An 18,229-nucleotide genomic window follows, 5' to 3' on the forward strand; every position below is an offset into this window, starting at 1 on the left:
TAAAGTAACTCTGAGATCAATAATGAAATCTTCACTGCTCCAACTGAAGGCCGAGACTTGAATAATTAAACCTAATGATTATCGACTTCCAACAGGCAGGAGGGGAGATGGGGCCGTGTTTTGCTAAAGCCCGTTTTCGAGTCTTTGCTCAAAATCGACTACCCTTGATTTGAGCGCGTCACGTCGCTAGTGGGTTGGTGACGTCAGTGACAATGTGGCTATGGCGAGTGTGTTGTCCTAAAATGCATAGCATGCCACAGATTGCGCATGCTCACAGAAAGGAGACTGTTGTATCAGTTGCTAACTTGACAGTGAACATTCAGGTCCACATTCGACAGGTTACTCTGCAATTGTAACAAATGCTCTGAAGATGGGTAGCTGGTTGGCCACCAGTCATATGAAAACAAAGGAGAGAGATATGGCGACTGAACTTGGGTACTTTTTTCAAATTAAGGTCATTTATCGAATGAAAACCATGGAACTAAAAGTAAAAGTATTTCATTTTCTCATTTTGACGATACTAAACAAAAACAGAATGTGATTTGTTTCTTTGTATGAACGGCAATAATGCGACACTTACGAGAACATTCAAAATTCTGTTGTACAAATCTTGATCAAAAAACAGCCTCTGATCGACAAGAACACGTTTGTTGACATCCTTCGGGTAGAGAGAGTCATCCTTCGCGTACTTTGAGATGAGGTACATGGCAATGGCACGGCTGTTAACAGAGCACCAAATTATTAGAAACATACAAGCTCAGATGTAAATTCTATGCTGTCGCCGCACATTCAGGTACATAGTGAGATCGTGATGTTAATTTATTACGTCTGTATGATTCGCTACCGAATATCTAAACAAACATTCTGTGAATGTCTCTCTGAAGACGAGAAGTTTCATACAACTTGTTTCAGCAGCAGGCTTTAGATTATTAGTTCTATCATCTTGCGGTAAGGTAACCATAATTACAATGATATCACGACAGTAAGCCGTCTATGAAGTCAAATGGTGTTGACAAATAGCCCTAAGCTGCAACCTTCTGCTGATCATGTGTCTCAGCTGGAAACCAAAAATGTTGAAAAATGGTTCAAATGGCTCTGAGCACTATGGGACTTAACATCTATGGTCATCAGTCCCCAAGAACTCAGAACTACTTAAACCTAACTAACCTAAGGACAGCACACAACACCCAGCCATCACGAGGCAGAGAAAATCCCTGACCCCGCCGGGAATCGAACCCGGGAACCCGGGCGTGGGAAGCGAGAACGCTACCGCACGACCACGAGATACAGGCAAAAAAAAAAAAAAAAAAATGTTGACTCACAGTGAAATTATTTATACAAGACATCTGCTTAGTATCCTGTAACTGTAACTGATGTATCAACAACTTGCATCAGGCATAAAACCTGCAATATTTTGTGAATGATTCAGCATATATATATATATATATATATATATATATATATATATATATATATAAGATTTTCAGCAAATGACAGTATACAGAGTGAAACGTAAATTTGAAATGCGGGCAAATGTTGTAGATGTACACGTTTCGTAATTTAAATGCTAATTAATCTAAGAGGAACTAATATCAACATAAAATCAAAGGAACAAGGGATTGGAACAGTTTTTCAGTGTTGTGCGAGAGACGAGGAAAGGCGTATGCTGAGCTGGTTGGTGGAATGACACATGAAATGCACGAAATGATACAGTAAAGGGCACTAAGTACTTATTATCATTGCGTAATGTGGAATAAACTGAGACAGATGCAGTTGAAGGGGCGAAGTTCTGACGAGAGACCAGTAATGGTTTTTTGGGACCTGACTGATGACAAGGTGAGCGCGACCTAAGTGAACGAACAGTACAAAACGTTAAGAATCAATCACCTATGTGGAAGCTGGTTTAAAGTGAGTAATTAAACTGTGGGGCACAGAATTTTGAAATAAGTGTGGTTCATAATCAACAAGCCATCGCCCAGTTTATTCCAATAAAAACTGAATATGCGATCTATAGGGTCGTCAGAACCCAACGGCCTTGCTGCAGTGGTAACAGCGGTTCCCATCAGATCACCGAAGGTCAGCGCTGTCGGCCTTGGCTAGCACTTGGATGGGTGACCATCCGGTCTTCCGAGCGCCAAGAGGGGTGCGCTCAGGCCTTGACGCAAACTGAGCAGCTACTTGACAGGTCTCGGAAACTGAGACACGGCCGGGAGAGCGGTGTGCTGACCACATGCCCCTCCATATCCGCATCCAGTAGTAGTAGTGGTCAGAAACAGTCTGAAAAGTTTGTAAGGGTGTTGCAGGGTAGACTTTTTTTTTTTGGTAATCAGTCTACTGACTGGTTTGATGCGGCCCGCCACGAATTCCTTTCCTGTGCTAACCTCTTCATCTCAGAGTAGCACTTGCAACCTACGTCCTCAATTATTTGCTTGATGTATTCCAATCTCTGTCTTCCTCTACAGTTTTTGCCCTCTACAGCTCCCTCTAGCACCATGGAAGTTGTAAGGGGTCCGTAGGCCCTTACTACAAATTTGCACTCGGCACAGGTCGATGGGGCGAACAATCGATTGTGTCGTGTTGCGAGAGCGAGTGTAGAGTTGAACCAGTGCCATGTTGCGGGTAGAGATGTGTGGAGGCCAGTTGTTGTAATGCAAGGCTTTAACGACAAAGGGAGTTGCCATCGCCGTGGTTTAAACCCTTTGTACTAGAATAATACCGGGAAAGTGAAGAAGTATAATTACGAGAGTGATCAGTGATATTTCTAGTGCCGATATTTTGGTTTCGCGTCTATCGCGCCGGCATCACTTTGGATTGCAGTGTTGGATTGCAGTGTTGGGTACAGTGATGAAGTAGCGTGTGACGATAATGGAAAATGAAGAAGCCTGTGCTGAGATTAGCCGTAATTAGATATGTATGACGAAGGCAGTGGCTGTCTCTTCCTTTTTGTGTTTTTGAGACGAATATAGGTTCGTAATTAGTGAAACTGTGTTGGTGTTTTCCTTGTTACCAGACATTTCATTATTACAGCATTTGAGAAGGACGAACTGGAAAGTAACAACTTCCGTAGCAGTCAATTCCGATTGCCAGCCCCATTAGGTACACGGTCACATTAATAATAATTATTGGGCTGCTATTCGATCAGATCAGGTCGGAATAAATAAACGGAGGTGTTACAAAGTCATTCCCTCATGTCTTAACAGATGTCATATCATCCTGTCCCTTCTCCTTATCAGTGTTTTCCACATATTCCTTTCCTCTCCGATTCTGCGTAGAACCTCCTCATTCCTTACCTTATCAGTCCACCTAATTTTCAACATTCGTCTATAGCACCATATCTCAAATGCTTCGATTCTCTTCTGCTCCGGTTTTCCCACAGTCCATGTTTCACTACCATACAATGCTGTGCTCCAGACGTACATCCTCAGAAATTTCTTCCTCAAATTAAGGCCGGTATTTGATATTAGTAGACTTCTCTTGGCCAGAAATGCCTTCTTTGCCATAGCGAGTCTGCTTTTGATATCCTCCTTGCTCCGTCCGGCATTGGTTATTTTACTGCCTAGGTAGCAGAATTCCTTAACTTCATTGACTTCGTGACCATCAATCCTGATGTTGTTTCTCGCTGTTCTCATTTCTACTACTTCTCATTGCCTTCGTCTTTCTCCGATTTACTCTCAAACCATACTGTGTACTCATTAGACTGTTCATTCCGTTCAGCAGATCATTTAATTCTTCTTCACTTTCACTCAGGATAGCAATGTCATCAGCGAATCGTATCATTGATATCCTTTCACCTTGTATTTTAATTCCACTCCTGAACCTTTCTTTTATTTCCATCATTGCTTCCTCGATGTACAGATTGAAGAGTAGGGGCGAAAGGCTACAGCCTTGTCTTACACCCTTCTTAATACGAGCACTTCGTTCTTGATCGTCCACTCTTATTATTCCCTCTTGGTTGTTGTACATATTGTATATGACCCGTCTCTCCCTATAGCTTACCCCTACTTTTTTCAGAATCTCGAACAGCTTGCACCATTTTATATTGTCGAACGCTTTTTCCAGGTCGACAAATCCTATGAAAGTGTCCTGATTTTTCTTTAGTCTTGCTTCCATTATTAGCCGTAACGTCAGAATTGCCTCTCTCGTCCCTTTACTTTTCCTAAAGCCAAACTGATCGTCACCTAGCGCATTCTCAATTTTCTTTTCCATTCTTCTGTATATTATTCTTGTAAGCAGCTTCGATGCATGAGCTGTTAAGCTGATTGTGCGATAATTCTCGCACTTGTCAGCTCTTGCCGTCTTCGGAATTGTGTGGATGATGCTTTTCCGAAAGTCAGATGGTATGTCGCCAGACTCATATATTCTACACAGCAACGTGAATAGTCGTTTTGTTGCCACTTCCCCCAATGATTTTAGAAATGGGGTAGACTATATTGAGAAAAAAATGGTTAAGAAACAACTTCGACACGTTGCTCCGTTTCCGAGTTAATTAGGATTGAAGTTATCCAATCATGACGTTGCGCGCGCGCGTATAAGCGACCCGCTAGATACAATTACTGTCAGTTGTTCTCATAGCGTAGGTGACAGCGCGTGGCACAGTTCAGCCTTTAGGTCGGGTTTCATACTTACTACAGTCCCAGTTTTTGTATTGCTCTCTTGTCCGGTTTTAGTAACCCAAACGCAGAACATGTCTGGGGACACCTTCTCTGGAGGGCTGCTTGAATTTGCGGGCGCAACGGGATTGTGGCTCCTTTCAATGCTAATTCACTTGGAAACGTTGCAACGTATCGAATTCTTTTCTTAACAATCATTTCTCATCGCAACCTAAGCTGCAATACCCTTACAAGCTTTTCATACTGTTTCCGACCGCCTCGTATACTAATTAAATTGTTGTTTGTGTGAATTTCATACTCAGCCCTACTGAACATCCTCCCATTAATTGCACTACGTGTAACAGATACTCCTAAACTGACAAATAATTGTGATTTGTCACTCATTTACGACTCATTAGCAATTTTAAAGGAGAATTTCCTGATACTCAAGAAGGAAGAGTGCGTGGCATCACCTTCAGAGATAGATACTGCGAAGCCGGCCGGCGTGGCCGAGCGGTTCTAGGCGCTTCAATTTGGAACCGCGTGACCGCTACGGTCGAGGGTTCGAATCCTGCCTCGGGCATGGATGTGTGTGATGTCCTTAGGTTAGTTAGGTTTAAGTACTTCTAAGTTCTAGGGGACTGATGACCACAGATGTTAAGTCCCATAGTACTCAGCGCCATTTGAGCCATTTTTGATTGCGCCCGTTCATTATTCCATTAATATCTTCTTAGTGGTCTACATTTTTATAGAAAGTCCTTAGCAGGTACTTTAGGATGCTTTTATTCGTTGCTTTTATTCGCCTATATATGTTTCCTGTTTGGATTGACTGTCTGCAGTTTTGATCCAATACATTTCGGCTAGCCGCGTATTTCTTCGAAATTCTCTCAGTACTGCTACTATTCGGGCTGCTAAAGGGTGACTCATTTTTCCGCGTTGATATTCTTTAGCAAGACAACAGCTGGTTTAGAACCAGATAGACCTTCTATAGTTCGTCCTTTTTCTTATCTTAAATCAGTACATGTTATCTTGATGGTAACAAATGTGAAGTTTCTTTCTCATAAAACTTTCTTCACTCCTTTATATGCGTCTGTTTCGCTCTAATGCACAGTATATTCTTCTTTATAAGCCTCTCTGTTTTGCAGGTTTGGTGCTGCTTCCCAAGCATATTCTTTGTTTTTCAGAATTTTTAGAAAACATGGAGCTTGTACCTACTCCGTCAGTTTGTCCATGCTATTTTCATATTTATCATATGTAATACGTCAATGTAGTTCATTCCTCGGTCAAACATAAATATTGCGGTTAAACGTCGTGAACTGTAGAAGCCGTGTATGATTTCCTCCAACATACTTGCCAGATTGAACAAGAAGTATAATGCTAAAGTTATCACTGAAACGCTAAAGCAAACATTAATATATGTTTTTTTTCAGTTTAATATTATTTTTCATCAGTATCAGGTGCACTTCTCATGTAGAATGTATTGTTTTTCTCCATGTGAGAAAATCGTTAGCTAGTGGTCACTAAAGACTTGATACATAATTGTAATTAATAATTATTCCTTACCTTTCAGCAAGATACAGACCGTTGTCTTCCAGTGCAGGAATGGTATGTTGAGGAATTTTCTGAAATGATCGAGAAACACATAGTACACAAGTTTGTGTAAACAGTATCTATGACGACACAGAAACTAAAATGTGACCTAAGGAAGAAAGCGTACAGTTCAGTTATTCATACATCCTATACATGAATCGTCATATCAAAAAATGAAAACCTAACCACTGACAATTTCTGGTTTGTGTATTCATTGTAATATTTGTCATTTTCATAATTTTCATCCTTGGCTCATTTTCCATAAAATATATTATGCACATATGACAACCTGAACTTGATGTATATATCCAATTGTTGCATACTCTATGGAGGGGCAGTTCTCGATGTACGCTTGGCGTTGGTATTTTGACTAATATCAGAATGCGAAACATCATGGCAATATCTGAATTATCATTTTTCTTTTAAATCGTCGGAAGTGAATACCCCGTGGCCGTGCAATAAGGAAGACTAGATTGTACGAAAACCTAGTTGTTGTGCAATCTAGTCTTGCAGCACCATGGGAAATTCACTTCCGATGACTTTTTAGAAAAATGGCAATTCTGAGATTGCCATGATGTTCAGCATGCTGATATTAGTCAAAATACCAATTTTCAGACATTGTTATCAACAAATGTACTAGTTATTAACAATTTATCAAAATCAAGTTAAAGTCCTATCATTGGTCTTATGGAGGAAAACTTCCATCGCTTAATCTCAGCCTGTGACATCATCAATGTGGCCGAGTTTCAGAATGCCAGGTGTACATCAATTCAGCGTACAGTCATGTCGAAGAGGAAACTGTAGTTCGAGATGTCAGTCGACCAAGAAGTAATTTGCATGACCTTCCCACACAGATAAGATAATATACTGTATTTCAGTATATTCTATCGGACCAAGACGTATATCACACTTCGTCTCCAATGACAAACTGCCTATTGGCTTCCGTCTCGGGTTCTTCGGCCGACGTTCATCTAATGATTTTTCTGACGTTTCGCCAGCACGAGTGGCTGGCATTGTCACAGCTTCACCCTCCATTGCCGGTGGTGAACTGGAGCCGAGCTCGCGGGCGCAGACTATATGTACCTGGCGCGCCAGCGTCCGAGGGCTTCTCCGCGGTCATTTCCGGTGCGGTTCTCCTCTTGCTACCTGCGACGGTCGTTTGCTGCAGTACGGGAAACCAGGATCCGTTTACCTTAAGGCTTTCCTCTTTCTTGTTGAAACTGTTCGCGTGTTTTTGTATTTCTACAGCTTCTCTGAACAAGCGCTTGTGATAGTGGTTCTCTACAGCCAGAACTTCCGTTTCGGCGAATTTTATTACGTGGTCGGTCTCATTCAGTGCGTGCTCTACCACGGCCGATTTCTCCACCTGCCCCAACCTCCAATGTCGCTTATGCTCTTTGATCCTGGTGTTGATGGATCGTCCAGTCATTCCGACATAAACTTTTCCGCATGTGCATGGTATGCGGTATATTCCCGACAAGGAACCAGAAAAAGAAATGTCGGGTACGGCCTTTCTGCCATACATTCCCAGAGTGACGGACAGAATCGGCCGTATATTGCGCAAACATGGCGTAAAGACGATTTTCAAACCGACAAGGAAGATCAAAGAGTGTCTTAGATCGGCGAAGGAGAAAAGAGACCCACTTGCAATGTCGGGAATATACCGCATACCGTGCACATGCGGAAAAGTTTATGTCGGAATGACTGGACGCTCCATTAACACCAGGATCAAAGAGCATAAGCGACATTGCAGGTTGGGGCAGGTGGAGAAATCGGCCGTGGCAGAGCACGCACTGAATGAGACCGACCACGTAATAAAATATGCCGACACGGAAGTTCTGGCTGTAGAGAAACACTATCACACGCGCTTGTTCAGAGAAGCTGTAGAGATACAAAAACACGCTAACAGTTTGAACAAGAAAGAGGAAAGCCTTAAGGTAAACGAATCCTGGCTTCCCGTACTGCAGCGAACGACCGTCGCAGGTAGCAAGAGGAGAACCGCACCGGAAATGACCGCGGAGAAGCCCTCGGACGTTGGCGCGCCAGGTACATATAGTCTGCGCCCGCGAGCTCGGCTCCAGTTCACCACCGGCAATGGAGGGTGAAGCTTTGACAATGCCAGCCACTCGTGCTGGCGAAACGTCAGAAAAATCATTAGAGGAAGGTCGGCCGAAGAACCCGAGACAGAAGCCAATAGGCAGTTTGTCAACAAGTGGCCACGAAAGCCTCAACAATTTTGTACTCGTCTCCAATGTCACATAGGCCCTGAGTATTTCACGGGCAGCAGATCACTGGTATGCTACGAGTGCGTGGACCTCAGTGAAGTCGTTGCTGTCAGGATGAAACGATGTGGTCAAAACAACGCATACACCTTGGTTGTGGTCATCGTCGAATTATATTTGTAACGGCAGATGCGAGAGCTGCTGATCAACAAGTACTTCATAAATTCTCTGACAGCGAACATTGAAATTCAGTCTATATCTCATCACTATGGATTACAGGAGCCTTCGCACAACACTTAATCTGAAATCTTGTAACCAGCGAAGGTAACAGAGGCTCAGACGCCGACTGCGAAACGACAGAACGAGGGAACCACTTCAGCGGAAAACTTATCGATGTTACGGAGAAGTCGGTATGCGATGGAACCACAGAAAGGTGCACAACTCGTATTGCTTGGGCCAGGATACGGGAAGGTACGATACAAGCAAAGTAGTGGGACGCACCTGGTCCATTCCCATGGCAGTTTTAACAGACTCCCACTTCTTGACGTCTATCCCTCCTATCAGATTTGGCTGGCTTCTACCTACCCCTTGGCAACTTCAGGGTTCCTCTGCCTCCCCATCCCTCTGTTTTATCTCCTCGTCTTGACGTTTACCTGGCCTCCATCCGATCTATGCATTACGCGAACCCCATTTTCGTACCTTTCTCCAACATTGCACTTATCCCACAAGCCAACCAACCTGCACCCAGTAGCCTCATCAACACCAACTAGCTGAAAAGAACCGATCGAAGCCCTTTCTTCACTTTACTAGTCCAATATGCAGGTCCCTCTCATACGAGTGTAATGCAGTACATTTTTTTTTATTTTAACTTCCTCGCAAGTAATTTTTTTAAACATTTATAACAACGTTTTCCTATGTGTAATTGTAAATGCCATCAATGAAATGCGTCGTTATATGCATTTTTTTTAAAAAACGTTCCACAATTCAATCTTTTAAAATTCTTAACTCGCGTTTGTATCCAAATTCTTTAGGCTGAAATGTGGAGTATCCAAACTCTTTAGGCTGAAATGTGGAGTATTATTCCGCTGCCAGCCCACCTTCGCCGCTTGGGATGAGGGAATGAAATTACAGTAAAGAAATAAAAAACTGAATTGGCTACTTAGGTTAAATATACAAGGCGAATCACCTAAAATTTACACAGAAAATACTGCAGATATGGAAAGTGCTATTTATGAGCAGGTTTCACAGAATGAAATGGTAATCAGGGGCTATTATTGTTAGGCAATCAATAAATTGTAATAATAATTCGAAAGTGCATTTTTGTGCAAACTACACTTTTAAATAGGACAATTCCAGTTGACATTAACAAAATAAGGTAAATTATGAAGTTAATGGTTTTCGTTGCAGGATTCTAGTACGAGGCATGGTATTTCGGAAAACCAGTCTCAGGACTGAAGACCACAATAACAACCTTTCGCGAAGTTCCCACACCATGCTTTACTACACCTGTGGTTGTTGTTGTTGTTGTTGTTGTGGTCTTCAGGTCAGAGACTGGTTTGATGCAGCTCTCCATGCTACTCTATCCTGTGCAAGCTGCTTCATCTCCCAGTACCTACTGCAACCTACGTCCTTCAGAATCTGTTTAGTGTATTCATCTCTTGGTCTCCCTCTACGATTTTTACCCTCCGCGCTGCCCTCCAATACTAAATTGGTGATCCCTTGATGCCTCAGAATGTGTCCTACCAACCGATCCCTTCTTCTAGTCAAGTTGTGCCACAAATTTCTCTTCTCCTCAATTCTATTCAATACCTCCTCATTAGTTATGTGATCTACCCATCTAATCTTCAGCATTCTTCTGTAGCATCACGTTTCGAAAGCTTCTATTCTCTTCTTGTCCAAACTATTTACCGTCCACGTTTCACTTCCATACATGGCTACACTCCATACAAATACTTTCAGAAACGACTTCCTTCCTTTCCATTGCCAGTCTACATTTTATATCCGCTCTACTTCGACCATCATCAGTTATTTTGCTCCCCAAATAGCAAAACTCCTTTACTACTTTAAGTGTCTCATTTCCTAATCTAATTTCCTCGCCATCACCCGATTTAATTCGACTACATTCCATTATCCTCGTTTTGCTTTTGTTGATGTTCATCTTATATCCTCCTCCGAAGACGCTGTCCATTCCGTTCAGCTGCTCTTCCAGGTCCTTTGCTGTCTCTGACAGAATTACAATGTCATCGGCGAACCTCAAATTTTTAATTTCTTCTCCATGGATTTTAATCCCTACTCCGAATTTTTGTTTTGTTTCCCTTACTGCTTGCTCAATATACAGATTGTATAACATCGGGGATAGGCTACAACCCTGTCTCACTCCCTTTCCAACCACTGCTTCCCTTTCATGCCCCTCGACTCTTACAACTGCTATCTGGTTTCTGTACAAATTGTAGATAGCCTTTCGCTCCCTGTATTTTACCCCTGCCACCTTCTGAATTTGAAACAGAGTATTCGGTCAACATTGTCAAAGCTTTCTCTAAGTCTACAAATACTAGAAACGTAGGTTTGCCTTTCCTTAATCTATTTTCTTAGACAAGTCGTAGGGTCAGTATTGCTTCACGTGTTCCAACGTTTCTACGAAATCCAAACTGATATCCAGCGAGGTCGGCTTCTACCAGTTTTTCCATTCGTCTGTAAAAGAATTCGTGTTAGTTGCAGCCGTGGCTTATTAAATTAATAGTTCGGTAATTTTCACATCTGTCAACCCCTGCCTTCTTTGGGATTGGAATGATTATATTCTTTTTGATATCTGAGGGCATCTCGCCTGTCTCATACATCTTGCTCATCAGATGGTAGAGTTTTGTCAGGGCTGGCTCTCCGAAGGCTATCAGTAGTTCTAATGGAGTGCTGTCTACTCCCAGGGCCTTGTTTCGACTCAGGTCTTTCAGTGCTCTGTCAAAGTCTTCATGCAGTATCATATCTCCCATTTCATCTTCATCTACATACTCTTTCATTTCCATAATATTGTCTTCAAGAACATCGCCCTTGTATAGACCCTCTATGTACTTCTTCCACCTTTCTGCTTTCCCTTCTTTGCGTAGAACTGGGTTTCCATCTGAGCTCTTGATATTTATGCAAGTGGTTCTCTTTTCTCGAATGGTCTCTTTAATTTTCCTGCAGGCAGTATCTATCATAACCCTAGTGATATACGCCTCTACATCCCTACATTTGTCCTCTAGCCGTCCCTGCTTATCCATTTTGCACTTCCTGTCGATCTCATTTTTGAGACGTTTGTATTCCTTTTTGGCTGCTTCATTTACTGCATTTTTATATTTTCTCCTTTCGTCAATTAAATTCAGTATCTCTTCTGTTACCCAAGGATTTCTATTAGCCCTTGTCTTTTTACCTACTTGATCCTCTGCTGCCTTCACTATTTCATCTCTCAAAGCTACCCGTTATTCTTCTACTGTATTTTCTTCCCCAATTCTTGTCAATCGTTCCCTAATGCTCTCCCTGAAACTCTCTACAACCTCTGGTTCTGTCAGTATTCTGGTCCCATCTCCTTAAATTCGCACCTTTTTGCAGGTTCTTTAGTTTTAATCTAAAGTTCATAACCAATAGATTGTGGTCAGAGTCGACATCTGCCCCTGGAAATGTCTTACAATTTAAAACCTGGTTCCTAAAGCTCTGTCTGACCATTATATAATCTATCTGAAACCTGTCAGTATCTCCAGGCTTCTTCCATGTACACACTCTTCGTTTATGATTCTTGATCCAAGTGTTAGCTATGATTAAGTTACGCTCTGTGTAAAATTCTACCAGTCGGCTTCCTCTTTCATTCCTCACCCCCCATTCCATTTTCATCTACTACGTTTCCTTCTCTTCCTTTTCCTATTCTCGAATTCCAGTCACCCTTTTCGTCTCCCTTAACTATGCCTGTGGTAGCACACACTATGAGCAGCACAAGTGCATACACTAGTTACGTGGATTTTGACTTATAACGAGACAGTTGACTATAGTAGGTTGTATTGAAAACGACTTCCGACAGTGGCAATACACGCTTCCAGTCTGAAACGGTACGCCTGTTGCACACATGCTAGTATTTCAGTGGAGATTTCGGAGCAGGCTCCACTAATACGTCGTTACATATGATCAGGTGAAGTTGGTATGTCCTTGTAGACAGCGTCTTCCAGCTATTCCCACAGAAAACTGTGTACAGGCGTCAAAACCAGGGAACGGACCGGCCAGGGTACAGCTCCTCTGCATCCAATCCAACGATTTGGAAACAATTTACGAAGACATGCTGTCGTTCTTTGTGCACTATGGGCTGTACAGCTGTCATGCTGGTACCACAGGTTCCTCCTAGACTGCAGAGGAACGTCTTCCAGTAGCCGTGGAAGATGGGCTGTTAGGAGGCTGCGATACTTGTGCGCGTTTAGTGTTCCGTCTATGAACCACGGGCCTATGAGCTGAGGTTCACTGTCCCACACCATACGTTTACACTCCACGTACTCTGACGTTCCACCTGACGAAGCCAACTGGGTTTGAAACTTTCTGGCAGATTAAAACTGTGTGCCCGACCGAGACTCGAACTCGGGACCATTGCCTTTCGCGGGCAAGTGCTCTACCATCTGAGCTACCGAAGCACGACTCACGCCCGGTACTCACAGCTTTACTTCTGCCAGTATCTCGTCTCCTACCTTCCAAACTTTACAGAAGCTCTCCTGCGAACCTTGCAGAACTAGCACTCCTGAAAGGAAGGATATAGCGGAGACATGGCTTAGCCACAGCCTGGGGGATGTTTCCAGAATGGTAGAGCACTTGCCCGCGAAAGGCAAAGGTCCCGGGTTCGAGTCTCGGTCGGGCACACAGTTTTAATCTGCCAGGAAGTTTCATATCAGCGCACACTCCGCTGCAGAGTGAAAATCTCATTCTGGCCAACTGGGTTTGTCAGCAGACAAGTGTCAGCAGACAATGTATGTTTCGGCGGGTTAACTGGCCATGATTCGTAAATGTGGCTTCATCACTAAACAAGATGCATGATATATCTGGAGCATCCTGTCTTAATGCCCAAGTGCAGAAGTTACCATGAGTCTCATAATCGTGGCTATGCAGCTCTAGATGGACAGAGATGGAACTTGTATCGACGGAAAATGAGTAGGACACTGGCCTGATTCTGCCACATCCTTTTGCGATTGCGCGGGAACTAACGTGAGGGTCAGCTTCAAGAGCAGCAGGAACATTAATCTCCCTCTCTTCTGTCGTCACTTATTTGCTTCCCTGCCGTTGTGTAGGTGTTACACTACCACTTTCACGTTGAGAACGTCGATAAATAACTGCCGAGATGGTTGACGTCTATTGGGATATCTTAGTGCACACAGCGTACAAGAATGCACTTCCTTCTTCCTACAATCTCCATACACTACGAGCATGTCGGCTTTCTCTGCACTGGTAAATACGATCCCCCATCCACGACTTACTGCTAAGATTGTCACACTCTAACTGACTAGCAAGTTGCAATGCACTCAAGAAACACACAATCACACTGTAAGCAAACATAACAACGTCGTACCTAGCAACTACGCAAGTAAAATGGCACAAACAAGTATTGGTGTGGAAACTTTTCAGAATACGGTTATCTCGTAAAGGACTGGTACTAGAATCCTGCAACAGACCCCACTGACATTCTAAATTACCCCACTTTTAGTTTGTTAATGTCAATAGGTATTGCTCCATTCAAGAAAGTGCATGATCGCACAAAAGTATACTTCCTAAGTATTATTACGATCTGCTTACTGGCTAAAAATACAAGCCCCTGACTGCCAAACCATTCTGTGCAAACCGGACATCCATTTCCACAAAATTTGCAGTGTAAGCATAAAACCTTTGGCTGGGGAGTGGTTTTATCCGCTGATAGCCTGCTCCTTCGCGGGGAAATAAAATAACAATAAAGTAAAGAAACAAAGCTGGCAGTTTGAAGCTGGATCGGAAGTGGTGTACGCGTGTCGGACCTTTTGCACCGGTTTACTTGCGTGCTGGGGACTAATGTGGCTTGTGATTTTTTACTTGAGTGGAACCCCTTCCTCCCCGTTTCGTGTTAGCCTGGGTCGACTAGGCCGCTTTACAGAGTTTTCAAGTGTTTGTACACTATCTGATCAAAACTATCCAAACATCCCTGTATAATGCAGAAGAGAATATAAGCACCGCTCCTGCCAGCCTCGGCCGGACAGTAGAAGACGGACACTAGAAGAAACCACTTTGTATATCGCGAAAGACATTGATTGTTTGCTGTCGCCATTCGCTTACGACACGATCTTGTAAACGAAATTTAAGTATTGTCGCCGGCCGAAGTGGCCGTGCGATTAAAGGCGCTGCAGTCTGGAACCGAAAGACCGCTACGGTCGCAGGTTCGAATCCTGCCTCGGGCATGGATGTTTGTGATGTCCTTAGGTTAGTTAGGTTTAACTAGTTCTAAGTTCTAGGGGACTAATGACCTCAGCAGTTGAGTCCCATAGTGCTCAGAGCCATTTAAGTATTGTCAATCTACTTTATTGTAGTAAAACCCATTAATGTGATTTGCTTGAATTGTTGTATTGCTATCCGAGAAAGCAGCATCCTTTAGGCATCTTATAAGAGACGAGTGGGCAGGAGCCCACACTGGCAGCGAGGAGTTCCGCACTAATCCCGCGCCTGACAGCCAAAGCATTTTGTGTTTGTTGGCGCCTTAATTCTCTCTTGTCTTTTATTTGCAGGGGCATTCATTTGCTTTAACAGTTTCTTGTCGTTCCTGCTAATCAGTGTTTTCATTTGAACGTTGCAGAAATTTTCTTTGCTTTGTCCTTATTTTGTCTGCTTGCCTTGCCTTTGTCCCTTCCAGAATGCCACCCCGCCTATCCTGCCCCTTCTCAGGCGCCACAGCCGCAAGCGTTCGATGCCACACAGCTAATGTAGATATTTCAGTTCCAGAAGCAGCAGATATCTACTCTACTCAATACGGTGCGGCAGTAACTGGACAACGCTGAGCGCCCGACGGAACAAGCACGCTATAACTCGTGGAAATCCCATGGTAGTCTTAGAGTTTGGTGAATACCTGTAGAACGTCACTTTTTCATGGTTAGGTTGTGACCTCTTTCTTACGCCTAAGAAAATGCTTAAAGCGGATTGATATGAACACATTTTGCAGCATTGTGTATTGCATACAATAGTTCAAGTATTTGGAGATAGCAACTGTTTGACCGAGCATGACAGTCCACCCTATCATAAAGCAGCAACTGTGAGACAGTGGTTTGTGGACAATAACAGTCTTGAAATGAACTGACCTACCCAGAGTTCCAAACTGAACCCAATGGAGAACCTTTGAAAAGGGGCATAACGTGGATTAGCCGCATACCCTAGTCTTCAATAGCACTACTTTCTCTGGTTTCTACTGTTCAGAAAGTCTGGGCTGCCGTTCCTCCGCAGACATTCAGACATCTCACTGAAAGTGTCCTCGAACGTCCACTAATACACCGAAGGAAAACAATCGTAACACCAAGAAGAAGTTATGCGATATAAACGGAATGTAACATCCACGAGATAAATTTTAGCTACAGTGTGACGAGAGGAAATTATGCCTCGAACAGTTATAAACATTATCTATCCGGCATATGAAGAAACAGTGAAATAAATATGAATTGTTTATATAATATTTTATGATGTAATTGGACATATCGATGTGTATCATACAAAGACAATGATAATTATGAAATCCTTTTATGATCTGCGTTTGTCTTCCTTTGTTTTTACCTTTTGTTGGTTGGCTTTTGTAGGTTGCGGACCCAAGACGCACATAAAACTGAGGTCTGTTAAGAAATTGTAATTATTTGTTAATTATTACTTGAGAATAGAGTTCATTATTACTATAAATATGAGTGAATAATTATTTGTAACTTTACTTCCTCTCTCAATAAGCATTATCTGTGTTAATTCTTTCTTTCCGCTGCAAGGAGCGCGGTCATTGATGATAGCGATTTATATCGCGTTTTTATCTGTGTTTTCCTTAGAAAAAAATCAAAGGTTTGCTTGATGAAAATTAGTCTAAATAGTGCACAATATGAAAGTACAGGTTAATAAGCATTTCAAACACTTATCCTGTTAAATTTTCTCTAACAATAGAAAGTCTCTATCAATTGTCTGCCGCCATCTTAACAATTATCTCAGCGGCAAATTCAAATTACGCAACTCTGCAGACATAAATGCCGAAGGTAATAAAAATGTGTAAAAACAAATGTGCTCCGGTGGTCCCGAACACATTTTAATGAAAATAATTCGAATCAGATTGGTTCATTAAAAACTGTCTACATAGCACGATCCATATAACAAACTTCCCTTGCTGATGTATGGAACCGAAATTAATGACGCACGCGTTGCGCGTTGCGAAGAATATTGTTTCAGGTAACACACGTCAGTGTTGTGCGCGGCTGATATTCGCTGTTTTAATGATCATTTTGCTGAAGATAACTGTTACCAACATAATCAATAGTTGTATAGAATCTGTTGTATGAACTGTGATTTAGAGACACACAACTTACAGACAACACTTTAACACAAAGTTAACTTGGAGTTCTTTAGCAACTTGATCGAATCATTAGCCGGGAGAAAAATTATTTAGTAATTACTCAATGTAATAAAATAAGATTATCATTTTCATTTACAAATTAATTAAATACCAAACCACTGAATAACACAGCGAACGCCACAGGAAGTTGGCAGGCATGTTTCTACATTTGAAAGATGATGTCTGTTCAAATTTCGCACCGGTCGTATAAGAGTGGCGCTGGTAACGCCTCTATAAGGATGTAAATCAGCTTTGCTTCAGATACAAGCTGTAACGGTCTTGAGAATGGAAGTGCTGAGTTGATGTTAGTCAAGAATCCCTTTAAGCTGACAACGGTACCATCATCAACACCTCACTGAGTTTGAACGAAGACGTATAATAGGGCTACAAGAAGCTGGGTTTTCCTTCTGCGATAATGCAGGAAGGCTTGGGAGGAATGCAGCGGCTGTACATGACTGCTGGCTGCCGTGATAGAGGAAGACAATCATGTTCAGCGTATGGCTCTGATTTATCGTAATGCATCTGCAGCAGCAATTTGAACAGCAGTTGACACCACATTGACACAACTGTTATAAATCGTTTACTTCAAGCACATCTCCTAGCCAGACGCCCTGTAGTGTGCATTCCATTAACCCCAAACCATTGAGACTTTACTGATGTCAAGCGAGAGCTCTGTGGTATCGATAGCTACGATGCCACAACGCAGGTAGCTCTGCTAGGTTGGCACTACGACAGACACCGACGACAGCGCACTCTAGCCGGAGCGGAGAGCTCTACGAGCTCCGCTCCAGATTCTGCCCATTTGATCAAGAGCAGTCGGCCGGGACACTTCGTTTGCTATTGAGACTATGTACTACTTACAACGGGTCTAAGGCTTCGCACCTCAGTGCAAAGTTATGTATTCCGTTAATACTGTGATTTAGTAAAACCATTTCTAAGAACAGTGCCGAGAGATCTTCTGCTTTTCCTGCTCCTACTCACTTCCTACATTCGGCCTACCCTTCAGTTTACAGGAGCAGACCTACGCGGGATACAAAAAGTTCGTCGGAGGGCAGGGTGGAGATCTGTTTTATGAATGCTTAATTAGTTTCCATTAATTACTTTTTGGTGTTGTGATTTTTTTCGTTTGTTATTTTTTTTCCAAAAAACGCTGCGCACTGCGCGCCCGACAAGAAAATCTACGGATTCATCACGAAATTACTGCATTCAGAAATAATTAGAGGATGCTAGAA

General features: G+C 42.6%; 1 protein-coding gene across 1 annotated transcript in view; it reads right to left on the minus strand.

Moving 5' to 3' along the window:
• LOC124594514 (glutathione S-transferase 1-1-like) overlaps positions 1 to 18,229 on the minus strand; it is a 30,003-nt gene that overhangs the window by 1,132 nt on the left and 10,642 nt on the right. Inside the window, exons 3-4 of the mRNA XM_047132887.1 lie at positions 6,153 to 6,211; positions 581 to 719 (exon numbers count right to left, since the gene is read on the minus strand). Coding sequence (XP_046988843.1) covers positions 581 to 719; positions 6,153 to 6,211 — 198 coding nt within the window. The remainder of the gene's footprint in view (positions 1 to 580; positions 720 to 6,152; positions 6,212 to 18,229) is intronic.

The sequence above is a fragment of the Schistocerca americana genome, chromosome 2, assembly GCF_021461395.2.
Source record: "Schistocerca americana isolate TAMUIC-IGC-003095 chromosome 2, iqSchAmer2.1, whole genome shotgun sequence".
In the NCBI taxonomy this organism is placed as follows: domain Eukaryota; kingdom Metazoa; phylum Arthropoda; class Insecta; order Orthoptera; family Acrididae; genus Schistocerca; species Schistocerca americana.